The sequence below is a fragment of the Amphiprion ocellaris genome, chromosome 4 (genome assembly GCF_022539595.1).
Source record: "Amphiprion ocellaris isolate individual 3 ecotype Okinawa chromosome 4, ASM2253959v1, whole genome shotgun sequence".
Lineage (NCBI taxonomy): Eukaryota > Metazoa > Chordata > Actinopteri > Pomacentridae > Amphiprion > Amphiprion ocellaris.
This window is the reverse complement of record NC_072769.1, coordinates 39,167,711-39,194,601: the sequence shown is the minus strand read 5'-3', so window position 1 is coordinate 39,194,601 and position 26,891 is coordinate 39,167,711. Positions and strand designations below refer to the sequence as shown.

General features: G+C 40.6%; 2 protein-coding genes across 2 annotated transcripts in view; one reads left to right on the top strand and one right to left on the bottom strand.

The window, feature by feature from the left end:
• LOC111577598 (voltage-dependent calcium channel gamma-2 subunit-like) overlaps window positions 1-7,138 on the top strand; it is a 70,692-nt gene extending 63,554 nt beyond the window's left edge. Inside the window, exons 3-4 of the mRNA XM_023283943.3 lie at window positions 1,427-1,567; window positions 4,902-7,138. Of these exons, the coding sequence (XP_023139711.1) occupies window positions 1,427-1,567; window positions 4,902-5,434 (674 nt within the window). The 3' untranslated portion in view covers window positions 5,435-7,138. The remainder of the gene's footprint in view (window positions 1-1,426; window positions 1,568-4,901) is intronic.
• Window positions 7,139-16,279: 9,141 nt separating this feature from the next.
• On the bottom strand, window positions 16,280-26,570 carry ift27 (intraflagellar transport 27 homolog (Chlamydomonas)). Its single transcript, XM_023283933.3, has 7 exons — window positions 26,401-26,570; window positions 25,393-25,472; window positions 20,981-21,040; window positions 20,642-20,701; window positions 20,283-20,400; window positions 16,830-16,939; window positions 16,280-16,632 (listed from the first exon to the last, which is right to left on the bottom strand). Exons 1-7 carry the CDS (start codon window positions 26,432-26,434, stop codon window positions 16,528-16,530), a joined length of 567 nt encoding a protein of 188 aa, XP_023139701.2. The 5' UTR covers window positions 26,435-26,570; the 3' UTR covers window positions 16,280-16,527.
• Window positions 26,571-26,891: the final 321 nt, after the last annotated feature.

Sequence of the window (26,891 nt, the reverse complement as noted above, 5' to 3'; positions counted from 1 at the left end):
AGGAGTTCAAAGTTTAACTAGAAGATCTTTAAATTATGATGGTTGTTTACAACTGAGAGTTTGGGCAGTATTTTAAAATGTGCCTGCAGGCTCCCTTCCATACGTGTTAAAAACTGCCCGATTTCATGTGACTCTTGTCCCATCAGACTTTTCAGTGACTTTTCTATATCCACATCAGCAGTAATTGAAAGATTTTTCACCATTGTGATTACAGTTGACAATCTACCTTCAGCTGGACATAAACAAATGCAAAGAAAGTTGGAAATCAACTGAACTGATAATCAACATTACTCAATAACAGGATGTTTATTTTAGTTTTTTTTAAATGGGACAGTTCGTATTAATGTACATTTCCATGTAAATACAAGGGATTGCAGCCATACGGCTAATTTCCATCTTGTGTCCCATTGGCAGATCAAAATAAAGAAATTACAAATAACATAAACCATGACTAAACAAAGACATATAAGAAAGAAAAACAAGCAACAAGTGATAACACAGTGCACATAACAGACAAAAGCTGGGGGACCAAGGGAAGCTACCAACCAGTAATTAACATTTACACATGATTATATTGCAAATATCTCTGTGTTACTATTGCACATATCCCTCTATCATTATTGCACCGGGATATGAAGAACATTTTCAAACGCAGCGTTTCACAATAAATATGGATCCAGTGACATACTAATTAAAACCCTTAGCTTTAATAATCATGATATCTTCTTTAAGAGAGGCAGAATGATACAGGAAACTGTTTCAGCACTGAAACAATCAAAAGTTGAGGAATGTGACATTGGTCACCTCAGAAACCAGATCAAGCTCCATGACCACTGGAGCGCCATGACAACCCTGAGGCCAATCAGCAAATCAGCCACGCAGAGGGCAAACACACTAATGGCTGATGGACAGACTGATATAGAGGAGAGAAGGAGGACACAGGCAGACAGAGTCAGAGAGATGGAGCGATAGAGTGATGGTCTGATGGAGGGAGGGAGACATGCCATCTATTGGAGGAAAGATCTAAGATACAAGGGAGAAGAGGTGGGAAAAAAAAACACTTTATATTTGAAAGTGAAAATATAGAAAAAAAATATTGTTGTTTGTCTTTTGAATGAAGTTTGATACCCAGAAACTCAAATCATGAATCTGGTGGACAAGTATACAAGGGAAGCAGTCCTTTCTCATCCAAAATAAAATGTCGATTTTGAGATTATGACATGCAAGTTATTTCTTATCTTATGCAGGTACTTATGCTGCCGCTTCAGCAATTTCTCACAAATACAAATACAAGGTGTTCCATCCATGGCAGCTATTGTTTGGTCATTCTGTCGTCATGCCATTTGTAATAATAATCATATCTTAACAGATGTCCAGCTGTGCACATTATGACACCAGTATATTCTGTCTTGATGTGTCTGTCCAGGCGCTGTACGAGCCTCCAGTATCTTCCCTATCCTAAGTGTGATCCTGCTCTTCATGGGGGGGCTGTGCATTGCTGCCAGCGAGTTCTACAAGTCACGCCACAACATCATCCTTAGCGCCGGAATCCTCTTCGTCTCCGCAGGTACGAACGGAAGAAGGGGAACAAATGAACAAAAGGGGAAGGAGAGTGAAAGACAATGGCAGACGGGAGTTGTGAGAGTAAAAGTGGGAGGATGGATGGAGGCAAAAGAGATGGAGCATTTCTGAGGAAGAAGAGGAAAAAAGTCAGAGTAAGAACGAAGAACAGACAAAAGCAGAAGGAAAAGAGGATTAATTGGGTGTATTCAAGGACTGCTGAATGTGGAAAGTTAGGGAGAACAGAAAGACTAGATTGTAGAGGAAGAGGGAGTGGAGGAAAGAGGCATATTAAGAAAATAAAGTTTCTGCTGGAATCGACATTTGTCAACACTGTCAAAGTAATGGATGGAAAGTGACACAAAATGAGAGGAGGCCACACAACAAAGTCTAAATACAAAACCTTATAATGTTGATACGGTATAACTGGTTGGCAAATAGAGGCTAACTGACACATCCAACTGACCGTGGCATTTTATTAGTGATGGTTTTGGACACATGTTTGATTAATCCAGTATTCATGCATAAGCAAGTATTAATTTAACCAGTTTTATTGTCAGAATACAGAAATAAAGCTGAAGTTAAGGGCATCACAGACATTTGACTGATTGGATATTTAATGCTTGAAGCTTCCATCAACTAATAAATTACCTCTAAATCTGTTCCTATGTCAAATAAAAATCTATAAATGGTCATTATCCTGTGTGTAAATATAAATAAAAACCGACACAGAGGAGGCCGGAAGCAAAACAGAGGTAAAGAATGTGAGAGTACAGTATCCAAACATCTGAAACAGATCACAAATGTCTGAGCACTGAAAATGAAAATGTTTTAATTTGGAGACATCAGTAGCCCTGATCGTGCCTGATGGTCGCCAGATGAAGTGTTGCGTGGTGTTTGACATGTGTGTAACATACAACAATCACCTCAGGATGAAGCTAAGGAGACAAAGATAGTGCAGGTTGCCATTTTGCTGAAGCATTTTTGTGTGTGCAAGCGTGTACTATGGTTCTAGACCATGGCCTACTGTGCTGCGCTACATAACTAGTTCCCCTCCAAGTCAGAAGTGAGAGATGCAGTTCTCTGTTCCTCTCTCTCTTTCCCACTGTCTGTGTCTGTCTCTCTCGCCCTGTTGCTAGGCTAAGAGGAGGCCACTGGGATTACACTCTAAAAATAAGGTGTCCCTGATACTCTTTTGCTCTGATCCATCTCAATCAGGCCCTTTCAGTCCTCACACCTCAGTCTGCTTTTCCATGTCTTCATACAGTATTGTTTTCACTGTTTATCTTTGTCTTTTTGTCTGTGTCTGTTTTTGGCTACACTCAGCCACAGTGCTGATGTATGATAAGAACGACAGATGATCAAAATAGAGGGAGGGGGAAAAGGAAAGGGAGATGGAGAGGAAAGGTGAGACAGATGAAAGAGACTGACAGAGGATGTGAATTTGAACACCAGTGGAGGTAGAAACGGTTTGGGAGGGTGAAATAGAGAAACGGGATATGAAAAATAGAAGTGAATCTGTCCCAGTTTAGGAATTTGAAAAAAAAAGGAAAGTCAGAGAGAACAAGAGAGAGAGAAAGTGCTGGCTGTCAATAGCCACAGTAGAAACATGTGGTCTGTCAACTATAACAGATTGTTTTCACATTAACACCTTTGACACACAGATCTAATAAGTTACTAATTAATTTGAAACATATTTTGGTTCTCTGTCACCCTCATTGATCAGCTGTCTTCGTCTTCGCTGTGAAGGACAGCTTCTTGGCTGCTTGGCTTAGTGGACAACAACAGCAACTGCAATGTAAACAAATGGAAAATCGTGTACATATATATAGTATGCATCAATTAATTATAAAAAGCCAGTGTATGCGTTCCCTTATAATCATCCTAGCTGTCAACCCTAGGGCTACAAGTATTAAATGATGTGACTGATTATTGAATCTGCTGTCTTTTCAGTGAAGCTCTAGTCTACTAAGTGTCAAAATAATGACAAATCATCATAAGTCATCTTAAGCTCAAAGAGCTTTGATTTTATTTTAAATTAATAACATAATAAGAAATAAGCTTTTGTTTAAATGGAGGATGGGCATCATCTTTCTAGCACTTTTATCCAAAGCAGATTGTTTCACATTCACCTTTGCACAATGCTGGCTGAACCAACAGTTTGGAGTTCAGTGGCAATACTAGAGGTGATCGAAAAGTTACAAGACTACAAATATAAAAATCTAAAACAGTACCTGATTTAAATTTGGCCACCATCTCCTTCCAAGTAGTTACCTTGTGCAGCAATTGCTTACAATGTTTCTGCAACACTTGTACATGTTGCATGAACAGGACCATGACACAGTCCACAAACGTTCTCAAAACCTTCTGATTAACCCTTGTATGTGAACTGGAGGAGCTGGAATTATATTGTTAACTAATCCTGCCAAAATAATAAATTTTTTATCTATTTAAATACAATGCATGTCATCAGCACAAATACTAGAGTAAGTCAAATAAAAACATTTGATGATGTGTTAACAGTTTTACCCTGCCAAGAGACAAATATTTCGGAGGGATAATGAAGCTGTGTTTTACTATAACTGGATGCTGCTGCAGTAGAAAGTTAGCGTTTTTTGCATTCTTAAGGCTATCCTGTAAGTTACCATACAATGCACAACAAGTAGTACTTTCAAACATTTAGAGGTCCAGATCTATCAAGACAAAACAACACTCAAACTTGCTGGTACAACTGCCAACCCTGCAGTTAGTGGACAACCTTCATACCTGCTAGGGCACAGTTACCCCACATGAAGTGTCCCAAGATACCAAGCCAGAAAACCATAACCCTTGCACCAAGACCATGGAACTGGCTAAGGTTCAGGTTTCAGAACAGGTTCTTCAGACATACTTTCTGACCACATTGAAGATTTTTAGTTGCTCTGAACGGATACACTGCAAAATGTTGCGTAGTTGGAAAAGCTGGCATTCAGAGGGAACAGTTAGGAGGAAGAGAATGCAGTATTCTTTTGGGAATAAAGACACTTTGTTGAGGCATTGGGTTGTATATGAAAATTGCCACAAAATAGATGAGCTAACATCAGAAAGACATGGAATGATGAGGTTTACCTTCCATTTACGATGCATCAAATTGTATGAAGTGAAAAGGCCCATTAAATCAACGTAATGATGTTGTGACCTTTTAAATTCAAAACTGACATTTGTACTTTAACGCTACCCAGATCTACATGTATAGAAATTTCTTTAAACAGTGATGACTTTGGATGTTTATTGTGTGGTCCGATTTGACTGTGGCTGTATTTTAGTTTTGATTTAATCTCCCTCCTCTGTCCCTATCCCAGGCCTGAGCAACATTATAGGAATCATTGTGTACATATCAGCCAACGCTGGCGACCCTTCCAAGAGTGACTCCAAGAAGAACAGCTACTCCTACGGCTGGTCCTTCTACTTCGGCGCCCTCTCCTTCATCATGGCTGAAATGGTGGGTGTGCTGGCTGTGCACATGTTCATCGACCGCCATCGGGAGCTACGCGTGGGGGCCCGAGCTGCTGACTACCTCCAAGGTGCGGCCATCACGCGCATCCCAAGCTACCGCTATCGCTATCGACGCCGTTCACGCTCTTCGTCCCGCTCTACGGATCCCTCGCACTCTCGCGAGGCATCACCAGTTGGCCTCAAGGCCTTCGGGACGCTGCCCTCCACCGAGCTGTCCATGTACACGCTGCCCAAGGGCCAAACGGGCACGCCAACAGCCACCTATAACTCCACGGAGAGGGACCACAACTTCCTGCAGGTCCACAACTGCATCCAGAAGGACCTGAAAGACTCAGGCGGTCACAGCAACACCGCCAACCGGCGCACCACACCTGTATGAAACTGACAGATGGACCACAGACACTAACAAAAATCAGTGGGACTTTGGGGGGAAGCAGCAAAAGACAGATCATGGTGTTAGGAGACAGAAAGAGGAAGAGAAGAGGGCTTAGATGGGTAGATTTAGTAGTGAGGGTTAAACGACAGAGGGGAAGTTCAGAGCAGCACCTCAGATAATCACTGAGTGTCTGTTTAAAAAAAAGGAAACGGAGTAAAAATGCATAAAAAAAGAAACATGCATGATTTTCCCATGAACCATTGTTTAACAAGTTTTGAACATGTTTGTAAAGAGTTGAGGGGGAGGTCGGGGAAAGATGAGTTGGGAGGGGAGGGCCTTGGGGATGCTGGGGTGGGGTGGGCGGTGGTTGTCTCTGGGCTTTGGAACAGCGGAGTGGTGGGCTTGGCCAGACTGCCCATTTAAAGGCGAACTTTATATTTTTTACTCTTCCTCAGTCTGATCAAAAGGGGGCTTAATTTGGCCCTCGGCCCTGCCTATGAACCTGCCCTCGCACTTCCATACCACAAGCCCCCCAACACACACACCCTAAACTTCCTTAAACCCCACTCCTTTCTTTAGTTGCTGTATCTTCTTGATTTCATTCTTTATTCGCATTAATACTGTGAACCATTGCGGTGTGGGATTTTAGCAGGGAGCAATTCAGGCCGCAAAAAAATAAAAAACAAGAAAAAAACACATAAGTTAATATATGTATTGATTATATATAAATATATGAATATATATGTTAATAAATCATGACTAGACTTCCCTGGCGCAAAAAAATATCAACAAGAAAAAAAAAGTAACTTACAAGTGAAACTAAATCAAGTCGTCATGGAAACTAAACCAAGACGGAGGATTCATTGTGACTGGCTCACTTGAGGGGCAAAGGCTTCGGCCGACTTGATAAACTGATATTGGTTAGTATTAGACACATTATCACATTCTTTTACAACAACAACAAAAAAAAAGAAATCTTTTGGCCTTCCACCGGACCCTGGCAGCCATCTTTGTTCAGGGTCAACTAGAGGTAAAAGTTGACCTCACTTTTTTTTTTGGCCTCATAAAGGGGCAGAGTGAAGAGAGAACTCTGGGTAATGGATGATCTCTCTGCAAACTTGAAGATGACTGTGGACAATGAAACGTCACTACTGCCAAAGACACAAAGTAGTGCGTGAGAGAACACGGCTACCAGCGAGCTGAAGCTAAGTGACTCCAAAAAATTAAGAATTTACATGCATGCTAATCAAAATCATCCGATCTGCTTTTAAGGAACCTATGTTTTGAACAACTGAACAATGATACCATGTAAGGGCAGTGGGAGTGACAAAGTAGAAATTAATGTTACAGTACTGTGTCTATTTCAATTTTTTTCTTTTTTTTGTTTTGAGTGGGTATTTTGGGTGGGGCTTCGTTACGCTTGAAACAAAAAACTTTGGAAAACGTATCAAGGCTTTTTTTAACAGAAGAAAATCTCATCTTGCCTTTTCATTTTACTTTTTCTGTTCCTTTGAACTCTCACACAGCCTTAGTCTCTTTCTTTATCTCATTTTTCTTGGTCTTTGGTTTCGCGTTGTGTTGTTGTAAATGAGAACTTAAAAAAAGCGTAATGTCTTTCAAGGTGCCAAAACTGAATGATTCTGAACTTGGATGCATCAAGTCCTGATGACGAATAAAAATTTAACCCCTCCCCCGTAGGGAACTGAATGAGTCTTTGTTGTATTATATTTGGTCTTGAAAAACTGGTCAGCAGGTCCGGTTAAACCAGAACCCATGTTAGGATTGAAGGCATTTTGGCAAGAAAGAGACATATAGCAAAAATGAAAGAGAATTTTGAAGATGAGGAAGATAACTTTGAGAAAGCAGGTTGATAGGCTGGTTACTGTCATTCATTTTAGTCTGATGGTGATTGAGATGGAGCACAAAGTTTAGTGAAACAGAGCAAAATGTTTGGAGCTTATCTGTAGAACCTGACCGGATGGAATCTCAAAGCATCTGTGCAGTTTCAAACAAGGCAGCATCTAACATGAACAAATGCGAACCTTATGTAAATATAGGTGAAGGCTTTTTAGCAATTCCACAGAGTTTTGGGAAAAGAAAAGAAAATGAAGCAGTTTGCCTAAATTTTAGTTTTATTCCATTTGTGTTCAAACTCTGTGATGAATAACAACACTGTTCTTCCATGGATCTCTTTTCTTTGCCTCCAACGTTGCACATGTATCAGTGAGATATACCCACAGTGATGAACAAGATGTGGCAGATGTTGCATCTATACTACACTACTATTTGCAGCCTTTGCATTTTGCTAATTGCTTCATTCCAAATTACGTTCGTTTGATTAAAACAGATGTGTGGTGCAGAGTTGTCTTTGCTGTAGCACCTGGTCGTAACACGAAATGGAAACTCTTGCTGTTTATTGAGGTGGAGGACTGCAGACTGTTTAAAAAATCCATAAAAACTGCTATCTTGGGACAAGTCCACGCCATCTGTTTATGACTTAAGATTTTTGGGCTATTAATTGCATGCAATGAAGTCATTATTAGTGGATTCAATTTACAGATCAAGAAGTTTATTGTATCTGTTATTCAACTTCTTAACAGACTTTAACTTTGCTGTGATCTGCGCTGTTCCTTCACTGAACCCGTAACACACGTGGACGGCAGACTACAGATATCTGGCAAAACCTGACACTCACTGAGCTTTTATTTTGGCATTGTTGAGTCTTCAGCTTCCGGACCCAGCGCAGTGCTGTGAAACTTGACATTCCTCAGGTGTTCCTCAGCTTCCTTTGTGTAACACGGGTAAGTAAAAATCTACAGATCACAGCGGACTCCGTCGGGCTGGAGTTACTAAGCAACCGTTGCCTGGTAGTTGGTTGGTTGCGACACACCGGTGATGCAATTTTTTAAAATATCATGCACAGCTGGCGTAAAAAAAAATCTAAATTTAAATTTTTAGATTTGCCGTGCCCATGTCCGCGACACACACGCACCATCATGCACACGTCTGGTGTAGGCATTTTCATTGACTGCAGTAAAAATGTAGTGTTGCAGCATCCGCTTCACGTACAGGCCGTGTACGTGATATGTTCAGTGCAGCCAGGTTAAGTGGTAAAGGAAAGTTAGTCTGTGGAGAAACATTCACTTTATAACATGTGTTGTTAAACCTTAAGCGATTAATGATTGTTAACATTGCAGAGTATTGGTTAAAGACCTATAACGTGTCTATATGGTGCTTTTTTATATGCAGGAAAATATATTGTGGGTGAAATAAGTTGTCAGTGGAATAGCTGAGCATTTCTGTCTTGAAGCTGCAGTGTACTGAAAAAAAGACTGATTCAGACTGATGCTGTTTCATACTTAACAAACAAAAGGAACAAATGCTGTCAGCTTGCAAAGTGGGGTTTTCTGCATTATTATTCTTTTTCAGAAAAGGTTTCCAGTTCAAACTTGTGTAGCTAAACTGATCCAATGTTACTTGCCATTGTTTTGCGTGGAGTAACTAACAGAGATGTAGGAGAGCTGGTGTGATTGAGCTGCAGTGAATAGGGAATGATGTGTACATCCTTACATATAAATGTAAGGCAGGAAGGGAATATTTTCAAACACACTCCTGCTTATGAAATTCAAAACACAGAGATGAGCTTGTAGGGGTTTAATCAGTGACCGCCGAGGCATTTTAAGGCAAGTTTTTGTCATTTACATCCTTACTTTAAATGCCGAGATTGTTAAGTTTAAATGCTAAATGGCGTGCTCCTTATTCTGCAGTACTACAGCTAACAAAACACCGTCTGTCCTTGGCTTGTATGCAACACAAGTTTGTTTATGTTGTGCCTCAGCGCACCAGCTGGGTCAGCTGTCAGTCAAATACATACACTAGGCCGCCCACTCAGCAGCTTGGATGGTAAAGGCTCGTTTCTGATTTGGTCGCATTGGGTTCAAAAACGCAGCAGGAAAACTAAATTAGAGGTGTGCCTCCTTCAGGGTGCAAACAGTGTTAACAGCAACATGTCTATTACCACTTGGTTGTTTGTGTGCTTTTTTCACATTACTCAGTGATCCACTTATTCCCTCTGCCTCGTCCTTGTTCACCCCTTCCAAGGATTCACTGCCATTCATTCAGTTTCTCATCTTTAACTTCCATGTTCGCTCACTCACAGCACTGTCTAATCCTACTGTCTCTCACTCCTTCACACATTTCCTTTCTATCTTCCGGTTAGCTCTCTGCTCTCTGTCTGACCTGGGAGTCCAACAGCTGTGGAATCAACATCAAACTCTTGGGCATCAGCCTCGATGTCCTGCATGCTGCATGGTACTCTGTCTCTATGTGCTGTCCCTCTCTTTATCTCCCCCTCCCACCCTCCCTCTCCTCCCCTGGTGTGCTGATCAAAGTGGCTGGCATGTCTCTCTGCAGTACTGCTGTGATCACTGAAGAGAGGCGAGCGAGCGAGCGAGCGAGGGAGAGAAGAGGAGGGAAGGAGGAGAGAGAGAAAAAGGGAGTGGAGCAGTCCTTCAGCCTGATTCAAACAGCGCCACACTGCCCCCGTCTGATGTGGAGGTACATAATGATTTTCTCATATAAGACGTTCGCACTCAGTGACCTTGCCAAAGTGCAGGAACATAAATCTTCCACAGCAGAGTGTGTTCGCTCCACCAGAATGGAGAAGGGCAAGTTTTGGTGACTTTCTTATGGGCAGAATAAAGCAGACCTTCCATTCATATGACTCTTCACTGACATATGTGGGATTTGTGCAGTGCCAGAATGATAATAGTGTTCAACAATAATACATTCTAATAGATGGATTAACGGATAACTAACTCTACTGCAGTAGATTATGGCCTGACTACCAACACATAACACCTTGGTCATTTACAGCTAATGCTGCTGTCCTACTAGACTGCTAACATACCTTTAAATAAAAGAAAACTGTCTTTCAATTGACAATAAACAGGCAAACGTGAATTATCAGATGAAGTGTGTCTGGCAATCAGTAGCAAACTACTACAACTTGAAAATTTTTATCAATAATTAAAGACAGAACACAGAAACAGAAAAACTCAATTTCTTATATTCATTTGATTCCCCGTCACAGTAGGCAGAATTTATCACCTTTGAATGGAGCCAGACTAACGGTTAGCCTGTTTTCAGGTGAAGCTAAGTTTTCCTGCTGAAGAGGTCTGAACTTTAACAGACATAAGACTGACATGAGTTGTCACTTAGAAAAGAAATAAGCATATCAACCATATTGCTGAAATATTCATTTAAAGGGGAACGAGGGAAAATGTTTGGGAACCACTGATTTACTATCGAGTTTTTACGTCTTCCCAGGGAGTCTGCCATCACTAGGATATGTGGAAAGTCTCAATTAGTTTTTCATTTCCAAGGGGTGTTATCCACAAGCCAAGATCTGTGTAAATGCAAATGATAGACCTACGACTAACCAAAGAAACACAATGTGTGTATGAAAATGTCTCCAATGAACCGTCAGTGATGTCACCCATTATTTTCCTGGAGATCAGTTTTTGAAGCTCAGTGTGGCGGCTCTGGCCTTCATCTTGGCCATGAATGACGCATCCTGATTCATGTCTAATCCAACAATGAGCAAAGAGGAGGAGCGTGAGTGGAGCTGAGGCTGGTCCTGCAAACATGTCTGGGTCATGAACTGTTTTACGATTGTATCCACCTGTTACTCAGAGTGGTCACACCCTTAATTGTGCAAAACTTAAGCCGTATTATCATTTCAGTGGGAGAGATATAAAAAATTCACCTGCTGTACAGCATGAACGGGTAAAGCTCATTAGCTGTCGAGACCAAAATCTTTTTTTTTTTTTTTTTTGCAACAGGCAGGAAACATGTTTATTTCTGCTGTAAACTTGGACATTTTGACATGGAAGTCTTTAGGGATTGACATGCTTTTGGAGCCAGCCTCAGGTGGCCATTTGAAGAACTGCAGTTTCTCTGTTCGTTTTCAGTCCTGAAAGTTGCCTCTTGGTCTCAGTGGTGCTCCAGTATTCGATGTTAGATAAACTGCTGTGATTGGCCCAGTGCAGACGAGGTTGGGTGGGAAAGGGGCCAGACACCTTCTGCACAAGTAAATGAAACTAATGAAACATGAGCTCCCAGATCCATCTAATTTTCAGGTGTTATTTGTTGTAGATATTAGTATCATAAACCAATGAAACTATCATCCTTTGCTGGCCATTTCACAATTTGTGCCAACAGGTCAGGTTTTACAATAAATCTGTTGTGTTTTATGGCACATTACAGACAGAGAGCACAGATGTCACAGTTATCTCAAATCTTGTATCACAATTCATAAAATATCACCTGCTGGTTATCTAATTAATATAGAATGCAAATGCAAGGGCTGCTACTGTACTTTTTTTCAGGAAATGGTTATACAGTTGTGAAGTGGCATATAATAATGGAATAAAATGTTCCTGTTGTTGCACAGACATGCTTGGAGGCGTTGTAGCTGAATATTGTCATGCTGCAGTTCAGAGAGGAGGGTAGCAGATCTGGGGGAACAGCTGCTGTGTCCTCCCTCACCTGCAATTAGCAAGCTTTTTAGGTCATGGACAGTTAGGGGCTACGGAACAAGCCATGCTTAAATACACACCTACACACAGCAAGAGAGAAAGCGAGACCAAGGCTGAGGTCAGTCCTCTTTAAATTTAGTCAAATTACTACATTGCAGTGTGTTTGATTAATTTGAATATGGTCTGTAGGATTTGCAGATTTTCATTTTCTGTGGCATCTTGCATGGTGAGATGGCGTAAGGTGGACATCAATTGCAAATGAACACATGGAAAGGCATGCAACAAATGCATGACTTAAAAGCTAGAAGTGTGACGGTTTGGAGACAGATTTTGTCTGTTTCCACGGAAAAAGTCACCAGACAGACAGACAGACAGACAGACAGACAGAGAGCTGATATGCAGGAGAACTAGTGCAACGGGACAGAAAAACAGCGAGTGTAGGTGGAAGATATGAGCTGGAACTCTTCGCCCTCTGCTCAGGCTGTGTCATGAATACAAAACTGTGTTAGTGTTTGTTTGGGTGAAGAGTACTGCAGTGAAATATAGCTGAAATAATGTCCTGAGGTCCCAAAGCAGGCTGAGACCTTGCACAAATATGATGTGTGGAGATGAACGGGTTGGTTCGCTACGGCCAGCTGCAGTTATCAGTTCTGTAATGCAGTCCTTGTCTGATCCCCAAACATGCTTCACGCATTTTTATGAATTGTAAAAAAAAAACAAAAAAAAAACACAGCAAGCGCAATCTGAAAAATGTGAACATATTTTTTTTTAGGTAATCTAAGTATAAATTATGTTTTTTCCGAACAAAGCAATTAGTGCTTGGACTTGAGCTCTGCTTTTAATAAACCAGATGATAACAGGCTGTGAAATGATAAAGACATAAATCATCTATCAACATCACATAAATGTTGGCTCATGCGTCGAGGTTTTGCAGTGTCTGCAGACGTTGACTTGGGTGTACCACTCAGCTTGAAACTTTGATGCATGCATTTATGCAGTTTTAGAACTGTTACTGGCTGATCATCCACAACTTACACAAAAGCATATTGCTAAAGTCATAGTTGGTGGCCTCAGTTTTAATGCAAATATGATTACTAGTCTGTGTACAGCATTTCTTTACACAGTTTCTATAATGTTTTCCAAAATGCCCCCCCTTTATTTAGAACATTCATAATATGAATCTAGCATGCTGGCTGTCCTGGTTTTATGAAACTGACATACATTCATGATACAGTACATTTATGTATGCCAGCATTGTAATAGTATAGCCCAGTAACCCCAGACATCCCATGACAATGATCAAACCGTGACAAGGCAAGCTGCTGCATCTCTGCTAGTATACTTTTGAATAGCAGAACATTCACCATCACCATGTCGCTTGAAAACTGCCGCAAGACAAAACTAAAAGTGATCACGTCCAGCTTTACTTCTCTCTAATAAATGCCCCTCTAAGGCTCTTTTAAACTGAGTATATTCACATTGGTATTGGCAATGAGAAACCTTTTTGTTACTCGTGAAAGAACACAGCAGCAGCAGTCTAGCGGTTCAGTGCTATATGTGATAAAATAGAAACACTCATGGCATGCTCTAAAAAGTCACTCACCCACGAGTCTCAATGTGTAAGCCATGAAAAGTTGTAAAATATTTAAAAACACATTCTAACGGTTTGGAACATCTCAAAATAGACCTCTTGGCTTTGCAGAGGAGTGACATTGTCCACGTTTGCCCTCTCTTGTGGTTAAAGGGTGAACAACAGTTGTTCCTGTTGCGTTACAGGTCTACTGCCGACATGTTCTGAATACTAATTATTGAGCGTGAATGACTGTGTTAGGTAGGGACTGATGATGGAGCATACTAGAGAGCCACAAGCTTGACATTTCTCTGATCTCTGACCACCCATTTCAATATCTGTGGAAATGAAGAACTCTCTCCCAAAGCAATAAGCAACAGCCCACAATCTATCTAGTGGTATTATTAAGTGATACTCCCAAGGCATGACGCTTCATTTAAATTGAATAGAAGACGGAAGGGATACTGCTGAAGTTACACATTTATGTGTGTGTATGTGCCCATGTCTCTCTAGCTTTGTGTGAACAAATCCTAGTTCAAAACCCTTGTTGTGAGGACCCTTTGGACTGCTCACCACAGCTTCAAAGGGTTATTTAAGGAAAGTATTATGCCGCTGACTGTCCTCACAAGCACAAAAAAGTGTGTGTGTGTTTGTGTAATTACGTTATAGGCTCAGCACTGAAGAAACAACTGTAGCTGACTATGCGCCACAAATTACAGACATTTATGTGCATATTTTTTCACATTATTGCCGTTGTTTCCATGTATATTTATACGCCTGGTGAAATACAGCAAACAAGCAGACATACCAGAAAACACATGCAGACACCCTCACACACATTACAGACACAAAACAATGAGGAGAGAAAGAATGAGAAGGATAAAGAGCCTAATTGCTATAATTATGATCACCCACTCAAGGAGTACAAAAACATTGTGCTGCAATAACAATTACAAGTTGTTGAAGGCAGAATGTGTAAAGAACCGCATTACAAATCAATTTTCATTTCACGGGAATAAAGTTTCAGAGATTTATTATTATTCTTTTGTATGTCATCCAGTAACCAGATATGTTGTGATTTTCAATATGTCCTACATTTGAGAACAAAAGGAAGAAAATTAAATTCAGTGACTGCATTTGGACTCCACATTTCCGAAACAGAATAGAGGCTCTCTTATTACATGCTGCAGTCACTCTTTGTGGTGCATAATGAGATAAAAACCATTGTGTCTGGCTCGAACCAGTGTGCCCTCGTTTGAATGGTGGCAGCTGGTCTGAGAGGCAGGGAGAGAACAAGGACATGGCTTTGACCTGGTTTGAATGGGAGAGCGCTAATTAGAATGGTGATTACTGGTTGTTTGCGCCGCATCCAGGACGCGACTGAAATGATGTGAGAGGCCTGCAGCTGGGGAGTTGACACAACAAGAGACAGCAAGACAGACACAGACAGGAAGATATGGGACTGGAAAAAGAAGAGACAGAAAGAGGGAAGGAAGAGTTATTTTTTTTTAAGTGACATAGAGAGTAGAAGATCTGCATGGTTCAGTTGCTCGTACCGTCGCCTCACAGCTAGAACATCCCTGCTTCGCGTCCCGACCTGGGATCTTTCTGTGTGGAGTTGCATGTTCTCCCTGTGCCTGTGTGGCTTTTCCCAGGTTGTCCGGCTTCCTCCCACAGTCCAAAAACATGCTGAGGTTATTTGGTGATTCTAAATATTCCATATGTCCTAATGTGAGTGTGCTTAGTTGTCTGTCTTTATGTATAGCCCTGTGATAGACTGGTGACCCCTCCAGGGTGTCCCCTGCCTTCGCCCTGAGTTGGTTGTGATGGACTCCAGCCCCCCGCAACCCTAATGAGGATTAATCGGTGTATAGACAATGGATGGAATACAGTGTAGAAACTCATATGAGACAGAGGTGAAGACAGAAGGCAGACAAAGTTGAGACCAGTGGGTTATCAAGGTATGTTGATCTGAAAGTCAGGGTTTTCAGTATCACAAAAGCGGCTCACTTTTTAGTTGGCTAGATCTCTATGGTAACATACGCTGCAGAGCTAACGTGGTCCAGAGCAGTTTATGTTCAGCGTTTCGGATTTAAATCGGCCATAAGAACAGTCTCCCTTTAAACAAGGAGTTTCCTGACAGTTATTTATGAGCGATACAGATTCTCAGCTGAGGGAATATGTTTTATCTGCAAACCTGTTGAGCTGTGCGTTACTAAAACCATTGAATGAAGCAGTTATACTATTGTACACTGTATGAATTACATTCCCATGGGACCTATATGTATTTAGTTGGTGATGCAGAAATTGTATGAAACGGTTTTAAGTTTGGTCCTGATTAGCTGTCAAGTCTGTTTACTCTGCCGGTACTGTAGTAGTTAAAAACCACCTTCGTGATACCCGTTAACTCTGACCGGGGTTTTAGTTTTGTCCAGTCAGCTTACGCAAAAAAATCCTGGCTATGTCAAACTTGCTTCATGATATACCTCTCAGGACTTTGAAATATAAATAAAATACAAAAAATAGAACAACAAGAGGCAATAAATAAAGGTGAGCTCAAACCTTTGTCCCAGCTAAAACCAGAAGCAGAAGCAAAGAGAGGAGGTATCGATATTGCTTTCCTTTACAATGAGCTGGGATCTTACTGTGGTTTTGGTAATCACCCAGCCACCGCTATGAAAGTGAACCCCACTATCTGTGCAGGGAGGGAACAAACAGATAGGAGACAACACAACTAAATGCTGATTATGCCAGAAAGACAACTTTATTTGCAGTTATATAAAAATATTATTCCAAACATGTAATTTTTAGACTTGTTCTGCAGTTTGGGTGGTACAAAAGAATTATTTTTTTTTCTTTTACATGTAATATCTATTTAAAGCTTTGACAGCCATCAGTCTAAAAATTCTCTGAATAGAAATCTTTGCCTGATGTCCTATTGGTGAAAATTCAAGGTTTGTGTGTGTGTGAGAGTGACTGGGAGGGGTCTAGCCTGGATTAAGGTTTTGGATGGTTTCACGGCGCTCTTGGTAGAGAGAGTGGAAGGCCCGGGCTAAACTGAGAAGAGGTGCGTCACAGTTTTCCATCTCCTTCTATAAGAGACAGACATACAAACACATTAATTATTGCGGTGAAACATCACTGTTTTAAACTATAACACAAAGAATGGCCATCACTTGTAACGGACATTTCCATTCACAGGTCATCATCCAAATGCAGGAACTGGCAATATCCACAATAATATCCACTGCTATGAATATAAGAACACAATATAATGTGATACACTCACAGCCGATGTCTCATGGTACTCCAATCCCTGGCTCTGGGCCCATTCTTTGGCCACAGATGCCTGTACCTCCCTTCTAGCAGACAGGTCTGACTTGTTGCCCACCAAGACACCTGAAAAAACACAAATAAGCATGACTCAATAAACAGAGTCAACAAACTGTGCCATGTATTATTTCATCTCCTTAAAAAACACGCACATTTTTCAAAATGTTACAGTAAAATATAAGACAATATTTCCAGGGTCAAAATTAAAACACTGCAACACATTTAAAATGTTTAAAATGAGACTATAAAATAATATCACAATCAACATGCCATAAATTGCAGAAATATGCCTGATTATGCTTATCTTATTCTTATTGATTGAGAATTTTTGGAGTTTTGTTGGGGGATAATTTAGACTTTAAATTAGAGGATGTGGGGTGAGGGTGGTGGAGGACAGGTAGAGGGGTATTGGGGAGTGGAGAGATGAGGTGGTGAGGGGAGCTGCTGTTGTCCAGCCTGAGCTGAACATTCAGCAGCCTCCTCCACCTTCCTATTTACATCACACTTCCTCTTGTGAAATCAACTTCAGAAACTTTTTAGAGCTCCTGCAGGTCTTTAGTTGTTTTACTCTATTTTTCTTCTCCCTGTCCAGTTCTTTCCTTTCCTCCTCAGTTTAGTTGTTCTCCCTTTTCTCTCCTTCTTCATCTTCTTCTCTTCTCATCCTTTCTTCCCCTGCTCCATTTTTGTTTATTAATTTAACAGGAATTAGAAGAACTATAGAAAGGTTGAACAACTAATAAAAGCAGGAGAGGATATCTGTAATTCCTCTGATGAAGTACCTCAATCAGCCGATGTCGTCAGTGTTTTGTGCTCAGGGTTTACATTTACATCTTTCTGGGTGTCCTCCAGTGTAGCAGCCAGGGAGGTAGGGGACACTGCTGGGAATGTTCTGTGGTCTATTTATGTGGAAGCTGGGAGGCTGATGACTGACGTCAGGGTTCGTGTCTTCAATGTACACTATTTGCAACACTAGCTCTAAGGGAGGCCTAGAGCAAAGAGGGGATGCTGCAGAACCTCCCAGGGTTTGATAAGCTGATCAGCCTCCAGGTGCAACATCCTTTAATCATTCTCACCAACAGATGCCGATCGCTGTGGTGTTTCTCTTTCCAGTGCCTGCTCAAGGTCGTCAAGGCACCTGAGCATGAACTTGGATATTTCCTTCTGGAGTCTTGTCTGGTACTGAGTCAGTTTTGACACAATCTGTGTCCCTGGGTAGAGTGCATACTCTGTTGCCAGCTCCATAGCTACCAGTCCGAGAGACCACATATTGATTTCTCTTCAAGTATTCTTAGCATCACCTCTGGTACTCTAAATCAGACAGTCTGTACACAGACCCTAGGTTTGACTGCTAACACTGGACACACCAAGTCAAAGTCAATAACTCTGGGTATTCCCATGGATCTCAGATGGGACAGGACTGTGGCCAGCTAGTATAAAATCAGTCACAGCTCTCTTGAATTGTTTCTGTGCTGCATATACTTATATATGCTTTGATCAAGAGTTCAATTTTTAAACAGATTTGCTCCATATCAAACAAAAAGCTGTCCCACTTGTCAATGTTGCAGGTGTCTAGATCAAGATAATGCCGTTTCCTTAGGATGGAAATCTTCAGTTTGTGTAGATTCTCAGTCAAGCAGTCATGGTAATCCTAAGAGTTTCAACAGAAGGCAATTGGACTTCTGTTTTAGTTTTTTGGGGATTTTTCATCTCTCATCCAAGAGGCTTCTACAGTTGAACTGAATGATGGAGTGTCACAGATATACACTGTCACCCCAAACTCACATGTCTAATGGCCCATTAAATACCTAAAACTCAACATGGCTTGAGGTGTAAATGGTTGTGAAACTGCCAGGTCAAGATAACTCAAGATGTTAATGGTGTTGAAACCTTCTGAAGAGAGACTTCAAGACTGCATTACCTGATAATTCGTGTTACAGATCCCTTTCTAAGTTAATGATTCCAGTTTAACATGGATGTGTTTTTTCACTCCCCTCTCAAACCATATGTTTTCTCTGTCCAGAAGGTTAATATTGCTGTCCTCAAAAGAGTATTCTTTACCCTTAAGCTGCAGGTAGACTGCTGAGTCTTGTCCTGATGGCAGGGCTCTCCTGTGTTCAGACATGTGCTTGAGCAACAGTTGTTTCCCCTATACATCGGTCTGTGCGCTCCTTCCTCAACCGTGTTTGGTCTGTGCCTCTTTTCTTTTCTGTGAGCTGTTTTTTTCCAGATGTCTTTGTTGACTTCGCATGTGTGCTCCTTGTCTTTTCCCCCTGCACTGGTAGGGACATTCTTAACTCGGTGCTGTAAGGTTCTGATAACCTCTGGCTGATACATTAGGTACTGGTCTGTGTGTGTAGATAACCTGTAATTTAAATGAAGATATACTGAAGAACAACTAACAACTCATCTACTCATTGCATTCAAGGACAAAATTTCTAAGTTTCTAAGCTTTGTATGGTTTGCATTTCTGCATAAATCAGACTATGACGAGCACTCATTCAGTCCTTCCAATGTGCTTACAACTGCTCAGTAATTGCTTGTTTGTCAAATTCACTTTTAATAGTATGGAAGCAGGGATAATGCCTGATAACTTCCCTAACTATGATGATGCCTTATTATTAGATTAAGATGAAGGTTAATTAATCCCCCAGTTGATGCTTATAAACTGTCCAGCAGTAAAATCAGTTTAACCTTCCCAGCATTGATAAACACATTAAAGCATCAATATCTGTAATCCAATTATATAACAAACATTATGCTAAAACAGACAATTCTGCATAAGTACATTTTATACATTTGTACATCAAGTTTATTTTGCTGCAAATACTTTTACTAAATTCCAAAAAAATTGAATGCATAACTTAACTTTAACTTGTAAGAGTAATGTTGTGTTTACTTTAGTACAAGTTGTGAGTACTTATTCCACCAGTGCGAGATTACAGGTGTGGAAAGCGACCAATCAAAAGAGCAGCGTTATCAGCCACTGTCTGCCACCAAAGTCTCAAAAAGTCATGTTGAACAGGGGCCAAGCGTTGACCAGTTGCAAGCACAAAGGGAGGACCAAGAGTGTGCTCATCGATGCCGACTGCTCACAAGACTGTGTTTGTGCATGTGGATAGTTTTACACTCATGGATGCTACTTTCTGCACTCGTATCATGTGTGTGCATCAGGTTTTCAGATCAACTAAATGCTTTGACAAATTTGACAATTTAATGTTAACTTCAGGACCACTAATCTATTTTTTTTCTAGAGCTTTCAGTCACTTAAGCAGATAAATAGAAACTCCATAAAAACAAAGTAAACTCCACTTCCTAAGCTAGTATGAGGATCCTGCCTAATTTTTATTTTATTTTTTTATTTTCTTTCTGTTAGCCTAGTGATGTTTCTGTGTTCTCTAGGGGTTGTTACCTGGAATTTGGAGACCCTGGCAGTGGGCACGGACTCTCTCCATCCAGCAGCTGCAGTTGGCAAAAGACTGCTCACTGGTCAGGTCAAAAACCAGGCACAGCAGTGAGGGTTCACCCCACTATGAAAAGGAAGGGTGGTGGGAAAGGTTGTGTGGGTTTTTATATGTAGAGAATGAGGAGAGTGTGACAGACACACAGAGAGGCAGGGTTGGCATCACAACAACTTACTTCTGTTTTTTTTACTTGTGTGACAAAATAACATGAGCTGGTTTTCTGTGTTTGTACTTTGAGGATTGAAGGTCTGACGGTGGCATTCACTAATTTCATTTAAAAGGAAAAATTCCAGAGGGAAAGTCTCACCATTTTCTCACAGGCTTCCACTAATGTCTCCTTCCCTGCAGAGTCTATGATGTAGAGCTCCTGAAGGGGAAAGGCAAGAAGAAACAGGAAGGAAAAAGGTTTTCGACATGGGAAAATCTGGGAAAACTTCTTATACAGAGACTGATGGATTGCAATTCTCAGTATTCAACTAAAATAATATATGTACCCCAAACCACAGGTGGCTGCCTAATAAAGTAGACAAATATATCAGTTACATTCAACATAATTTAGCCTATACTTAGATCATTTTGTTCAGCAAAGTTGCAGATCAAGTTATAAGCAGTGTAGAGGAGAAGAGGAGGCAATGGCTGGACTCACCACACTGTCCTTCGTCTCTGGGATGTTGACACATTTCATTAGCAGTTCCACTCCTGTTGTCTGCAAAACAAACACAACTGAGATTTTAATTACAAAATCCTTATGTAATGTTAAGCTAAACAGCCCTCAGGAAGTGTTCAGGACAAGTCCTTTCTCTGTAGTGAAAACTAATTCTGTCTGCATGCTTCTAAAAAAAAAAAGCCCTCTGCCTTGTTGTTTTTCTGCTGAATTGTCTGTGTTTTCAGCCATATTTTTTAATGTGTACATTTTGATTTCTTTACCTTTATTGAAAACATGCAGTTGCTCAAATCACATTATGGGTGTGGCTGTCAAAATACTGATAGGAGAGGAGAGGAGAGGAGGGGAGGGGAGGGGAGGGGAGAGGAGAGGAGAGGAGAGGAGGGGAGGGGAGGGGAGGGGAGGGGAGGGGAGGGGAGGGGAGGGGAGGGGAGAGGAGAGGAGAGGAGAGGAGAGGAGAGGAGAGGAGAGGAGAGGAGAGGAGAGGAGAGGCCAGGCCTTTGGTTGTCAGAGAGATGTTGTTGAACACAGCAGCATGGAGGACGGTCTGCTGTGATGTATGGCTAATGTCAAAACACGAGCATCACTAATTAGCAGCTTGGCTTAGCTTAAAAGCAGCGTCACAGCCCTGATGTTTAAATCCTGACCAAACTGTCTCCTGTGTCTCCGTTAATCTGAGTGTTATTTTTCTTAATGTTTCAAAGATTAATGCTTTTTGTTGTTGTTTGTAGGGTAACAATTAAGACACAGTGAGGGTCCTAATGATTAATGAAAACCTAATAGAAGCTTGACAGCTACCACAGGCAGTTACCGTGGTCTGGCTGTAGTTTTCTCTGGTCATTTTATCAGGTCACTGGGATTGCCTACAAGCCGTTCTCACTTCTTTAAGTTTGACTGGTCAGAATAACTATTGATTTTGCAGTGTATTAAATGGGAATACATGTGTTAGTTGAACAGATGAGTGGTTGTGAATTTTTAATGAATAAATACAGGTGATTTTGTAGAGAGTGACATGGTAGTAGGTCAGGAACTGGTAGGAAAATGTGACAATAATGTGATGAATCTGATCCTAACACTTGGGCTGGATAACCTTTGATTTAAGTACAAATATTGAAATGACACGCTGAGTTTTTTTGACGGGATTTTTTGGCCATGTAGGGGCAGCAGAAGTGAGGAGCACTATTGAAAGTAGGTGCTATAAACATTTTAATGAAAGATGCCATGATTTGCTAATTTATATAATTTGCAGTCAGACAGCTGTTTTACCCTAAAAAACAAAATAACATCTGCAAACTTTGGATCGAACATTGAAGGACCTATATGATAAAAGACAACATAAAATGAATCTGACCGCCAGACTAAAGTGACTTTTTTGCATGGTAGAAGCAGCAGATATAATTTGGAGTAAAAAAGTAGTTACTTGACCTTTGGTGAAATTGTCTTGATGTAAGGAAAAGTGCAGAGGATTTTGTTACATCCATAAGTAGTTGAGATTTTTTTTTATAGAAATTAATACAGGGCAATTAGAGTTAGCTATAAAAAGAGATAAAATGCAGACAGTAGAGAGTGAGGAGGGTATGGATATAACTTTGGTCTCATCACAAATGCACCTTCTTTACAAGATGCAAGATCAAATAAAGTCGTAAGTGGACTGGATAGTTGCAGGCTGCCTTTCCCCACTATGTATTCACTGGTATGTGATCAGTGGTGACCTTGAAGAAGCAAGTTGAGGTTTCTTCACATCAGTATCAAACTCTAAATTGATCTGATCTCCTGAGCTCACACTTAACTAAGCATGTCAAATGCAGGAGGCTAAACCCATGAAAACACACACACACACTTTTCACATTCACTGCCTCTGTGAAACACAAATACACACACACACACACACACACACACCTCAGACCAACATTTACCTGATTCATACACAGACACAGTTCATAACAAGCATCCGGTGGTACACATACACACATACAGACCGTGCTGCAGTCCCACTTCAGAGCAGTCTAATGAGCTAGTGTGATGCATAGGAAGCCTCTCACTGGAATGTCAATGAGGGTCTATTAGTAACAAATAAGCTTGGAATATTGCTAACAGGCCGTCTGACATTTTCAAAGGAGGACGTGAGCAGAATGGTTGACAGCTTCCGCTACCTTTCAAAACCAAAAGTTGAAGAACATTAGGGATGGCTTGGGCGTCTCCACAAGGAATAACTCTTCACAGCATTCGTTTATTTTTCAAATTAGTCCCAATGGAAGACACACAATGTCCCCTGTTTCTATCAGTTGTGAAATCTTAGAGAAAATCCTATCCAGTGCAAGGCAACAATATAAACTGTAAAACAATAATAATAAAAAAGTAAATTAGGGTCAAAGCAATTAGAGTCTAAATAAATGGTTTATCTCCTTGAGTAGGAACATGTTTAACAAATTCAATGGCAATCTGCAGATTAGAATATGTCTTATATCTTAACATTTAGTCTGAGAATGGCACCAAATAAAAGCTCATTGAGTGTCTCAAAAGGAAAATGTTCATCCTTTTGGGGGGAGCTCGGTAATTTTTTTGTCAAACTGTCCAATTAGATTTTGATATTTCTTGTTCGAATGTTGGAATTCTGGCCAAACTGTGCCCATATTTTATGGCCACCATTATAGAAACTTGATTTAATTACAACATGAATATACATTCTAACTCCTGCATCAAAAATTCATAGAGAGCAGCTTCAGAGTTTTAAAGAGTGGAGTTCCTTTTGCATGAAGCACTTGGTGTCAAGTGAGTTAAAAATATTTCAACTAATATCAAGCAAGTAGCTGGCTCCAAATAGGTGTTTTAACAGTTGCATAGCAACAGCAGAGACTGTGGCTAGTGCTTTCCCATGAGCATTTCTTTCAGTGCATTCAGCTAATAAAGTGGTGTCCACTGGACACAGAGCCTTGATTTACAGGAATAACTACAAATCTGAAATTTTCTCCACTTGCTTACAATACGAAATCTCTGCTCGTTTTCTTAATTGTTGTATTGCATCAACATTTCTACACAATTCTGTGTATTTCATTTCTCAGGATATTTTCATAGTATGCAGTGGTATAGATGTGTTAAGTCTTGCCTGGAATTCAGCCAGTACATATATTAGGCCAGTGCAAATTAAAAATGCAGTTATATTGCTGCCTCTTTCTACTTTGTTAATACACTGCTAGTCCAACATGAAGAGACGCACGCAGCATCACAAACCAGCATCACAAACAAGCGGGTATAAGCCTATGCAGTATGGAGAAACTCAACACTGTTGTTGTACTGTGTGTGTCTGTGTGTTTGCTTGTTAAGTACCTGTTCTGGTGGCTTTCCAGAATCCTCCTGTATTAATTATCGACATTCCTGTCAGCTCAGAACCCCCAATACTGCTGACACAGCAAGAGCTGAACAAACACACACACACACACACACTTGGCTCTTGTCCAGTATTTTACTCACCAACCTGTTCTGTACTCTAACCAGCTGCACAGCTTAGCAGTACACCCAGTAAATGTGTGCAGGTTGTTAAGGAATGATCATACACTACAGCGTCACTAGTCTATACTCATATTTAGTGCTTGCACTGCTTCTGCATTCACTTGCATTTGCAATGCATGTACATTGTCTGAAGTCCTTGGAACATTGACTGAAGGAGTAAGTGAGCAGCCATGACCCAATATATCACAGAGTCAGGTTAATGACACGGTTCCCTCCCTCCTGCAGATTAGCATAAATAATGCAGATTAGCCTTTTCTGCATCAGCATTAATTGGTACTTTATGCTGTTGTGCACTACAGTGATTCCTGTAGCAGATTTAACAGACCTCTGAAGGTCCTTGAAAAGCTTGCAAGAAGTTCCACTAAAGAAAGTGCATATATAATAAGATCATGATTATCAGTGACTATTATTAATCTTTATCATTTGCTATGGTGCACAATTATGCCTTGGGTCAGGAGGGAACAGCTGAATATTAAATAAATACTGCAGCACCGTACAGCACACAGATCAGGTTATTCCCAACATACTGCTGTATATTCTGTGCTGGCAGTGAACTAGGATTAAACGTCACGGGCTGCTCCTTCAGTCCTGATTTAAACCTTTAGTTACCCAGCCTGCATATAAAAATACAAGCCTGTGGCTAGTCATAGAGCACAGCCCAATCTCTAAATCCCTCAACAAGTTGTTGTACAATTCCATTCCTCTGCTTCAATTGTGTGATGTGAATATAATATATCCTCATTGTTATGAGGCATGTTACGCAGAATACCGCACATACACACCAGTATACTCGGAATTGAATGCCCTATTTCTGTATTATGTGACAGTATCACACGGGAAGTCAAACCATCAACCTTGTACCGACTAAGTGTCAATGCTCTCACCATACTGTAGTTCTTCTGGAAGAGTGTGCCATCACTGTAGAATATATGAGAAAGGGCACTTTTCCCCACTGCAGCATCTCCTACACACATACACAAACACAGGGGACAAGAAACACAGAGAGAAATAAAGTAATCCCTGATTTTTCAGTGTATGGTAGCACATAAGTGAGATAATAACCTTAATTTCTTTGTCAAGCACTCCAATAAAAGTAGGAATACCACAGTTTGAATATGCATGGTTACAAGTCAAAGTAATAAATTTCAAACCTTACTGAAGTAAAAGTGTGTAAGTACTATTAGCAAAATGCACTTAAGGTATAAAAACATTTATTACACTCTAAAATACGCTCTGTCATTGTTCTATTTGTATATGTTTTACAATTTAATATTATTTGTAATGCATCAACACACAAGCAGCATTTAAAGGTTGTAGTTGACTGAAGCAGAGCTAATTTATCTTAATTTATATGCTATAATTTGGCCTAATTTATTACATAACAATTCATATTTATTATATAACTTTGTAAGTACAACTGTCAGATCAACGTTGTGGAGTAAAGAATACAAAATTTCCCACTGAAAAGAAGTGAACTCGAAAGACAGTAGCACAAAATAAAATGCTCAGGCACAAGTACCTTAGAATTGTAGGCAGAATTTGAGAGTCTGTACTGCCAAACGTAACATATACACACACTGGCAGATTTACAACCATTTCTGTGGGTTACATTTCTACCTTTGGCAGTAATTGGTTGAGTAAATGACAGTCATCAGAGGCATTGAAGCGAGATGGTATTGAAGAGCTGAGAGCTAAATTGTTCGAAATTTTACACTGAATCAACATACACAAGTCCTTTTATACATTAAGGCACGTATTAGACATTTATTTATCTGCAGACCTTTAAAAACACTTCCTTTCAACTGACTGGAGTTTTGTAGTAGACGGGTAAGCATTAGCCCTTGTACCGTTAACCCTAGATAGCAGAATGTGCTAAACTTCCAAAACCTTACCGACAAGCAGACACCTCGCCCTCAGCTTTACCATGAAAACGTACAACTTCCACACGCCCTTAGTAAACTCTCCCGTTTCACTGTTGACGCTAAAATAAACTGTGCTGCTGTTTTAAGCTATCTATGCGTCTAAATGTTCTTCCTTGTGCCTCAGCAACATGGACACAACTCGTCTCTTAGCAACGAGCCACAGAGGCGTTACAATTGGTCCAGCCAACGAACACGTGCCCCTCGAAGCTGTGCTGTCATTGGCTGATTGTGAGGACGTAAGGCGGGTGATTTCAGGCCATTTTCCTCCTGAGTTTGTCTGTCAGGCACGAAAAATTACATAACTATAGCAATTGTATAGCATGTCGAAAGGAAACGGTGGGATAATTAGGAGTACTACCGACTGCCTGAAAGAGAACTGATGTATGAAGTACGAAGGACCTCGCAAGTTTGGGAAAAAGTAGGGTGATACCACTAGAGGGCGGAATTTGTTGCACCAACAT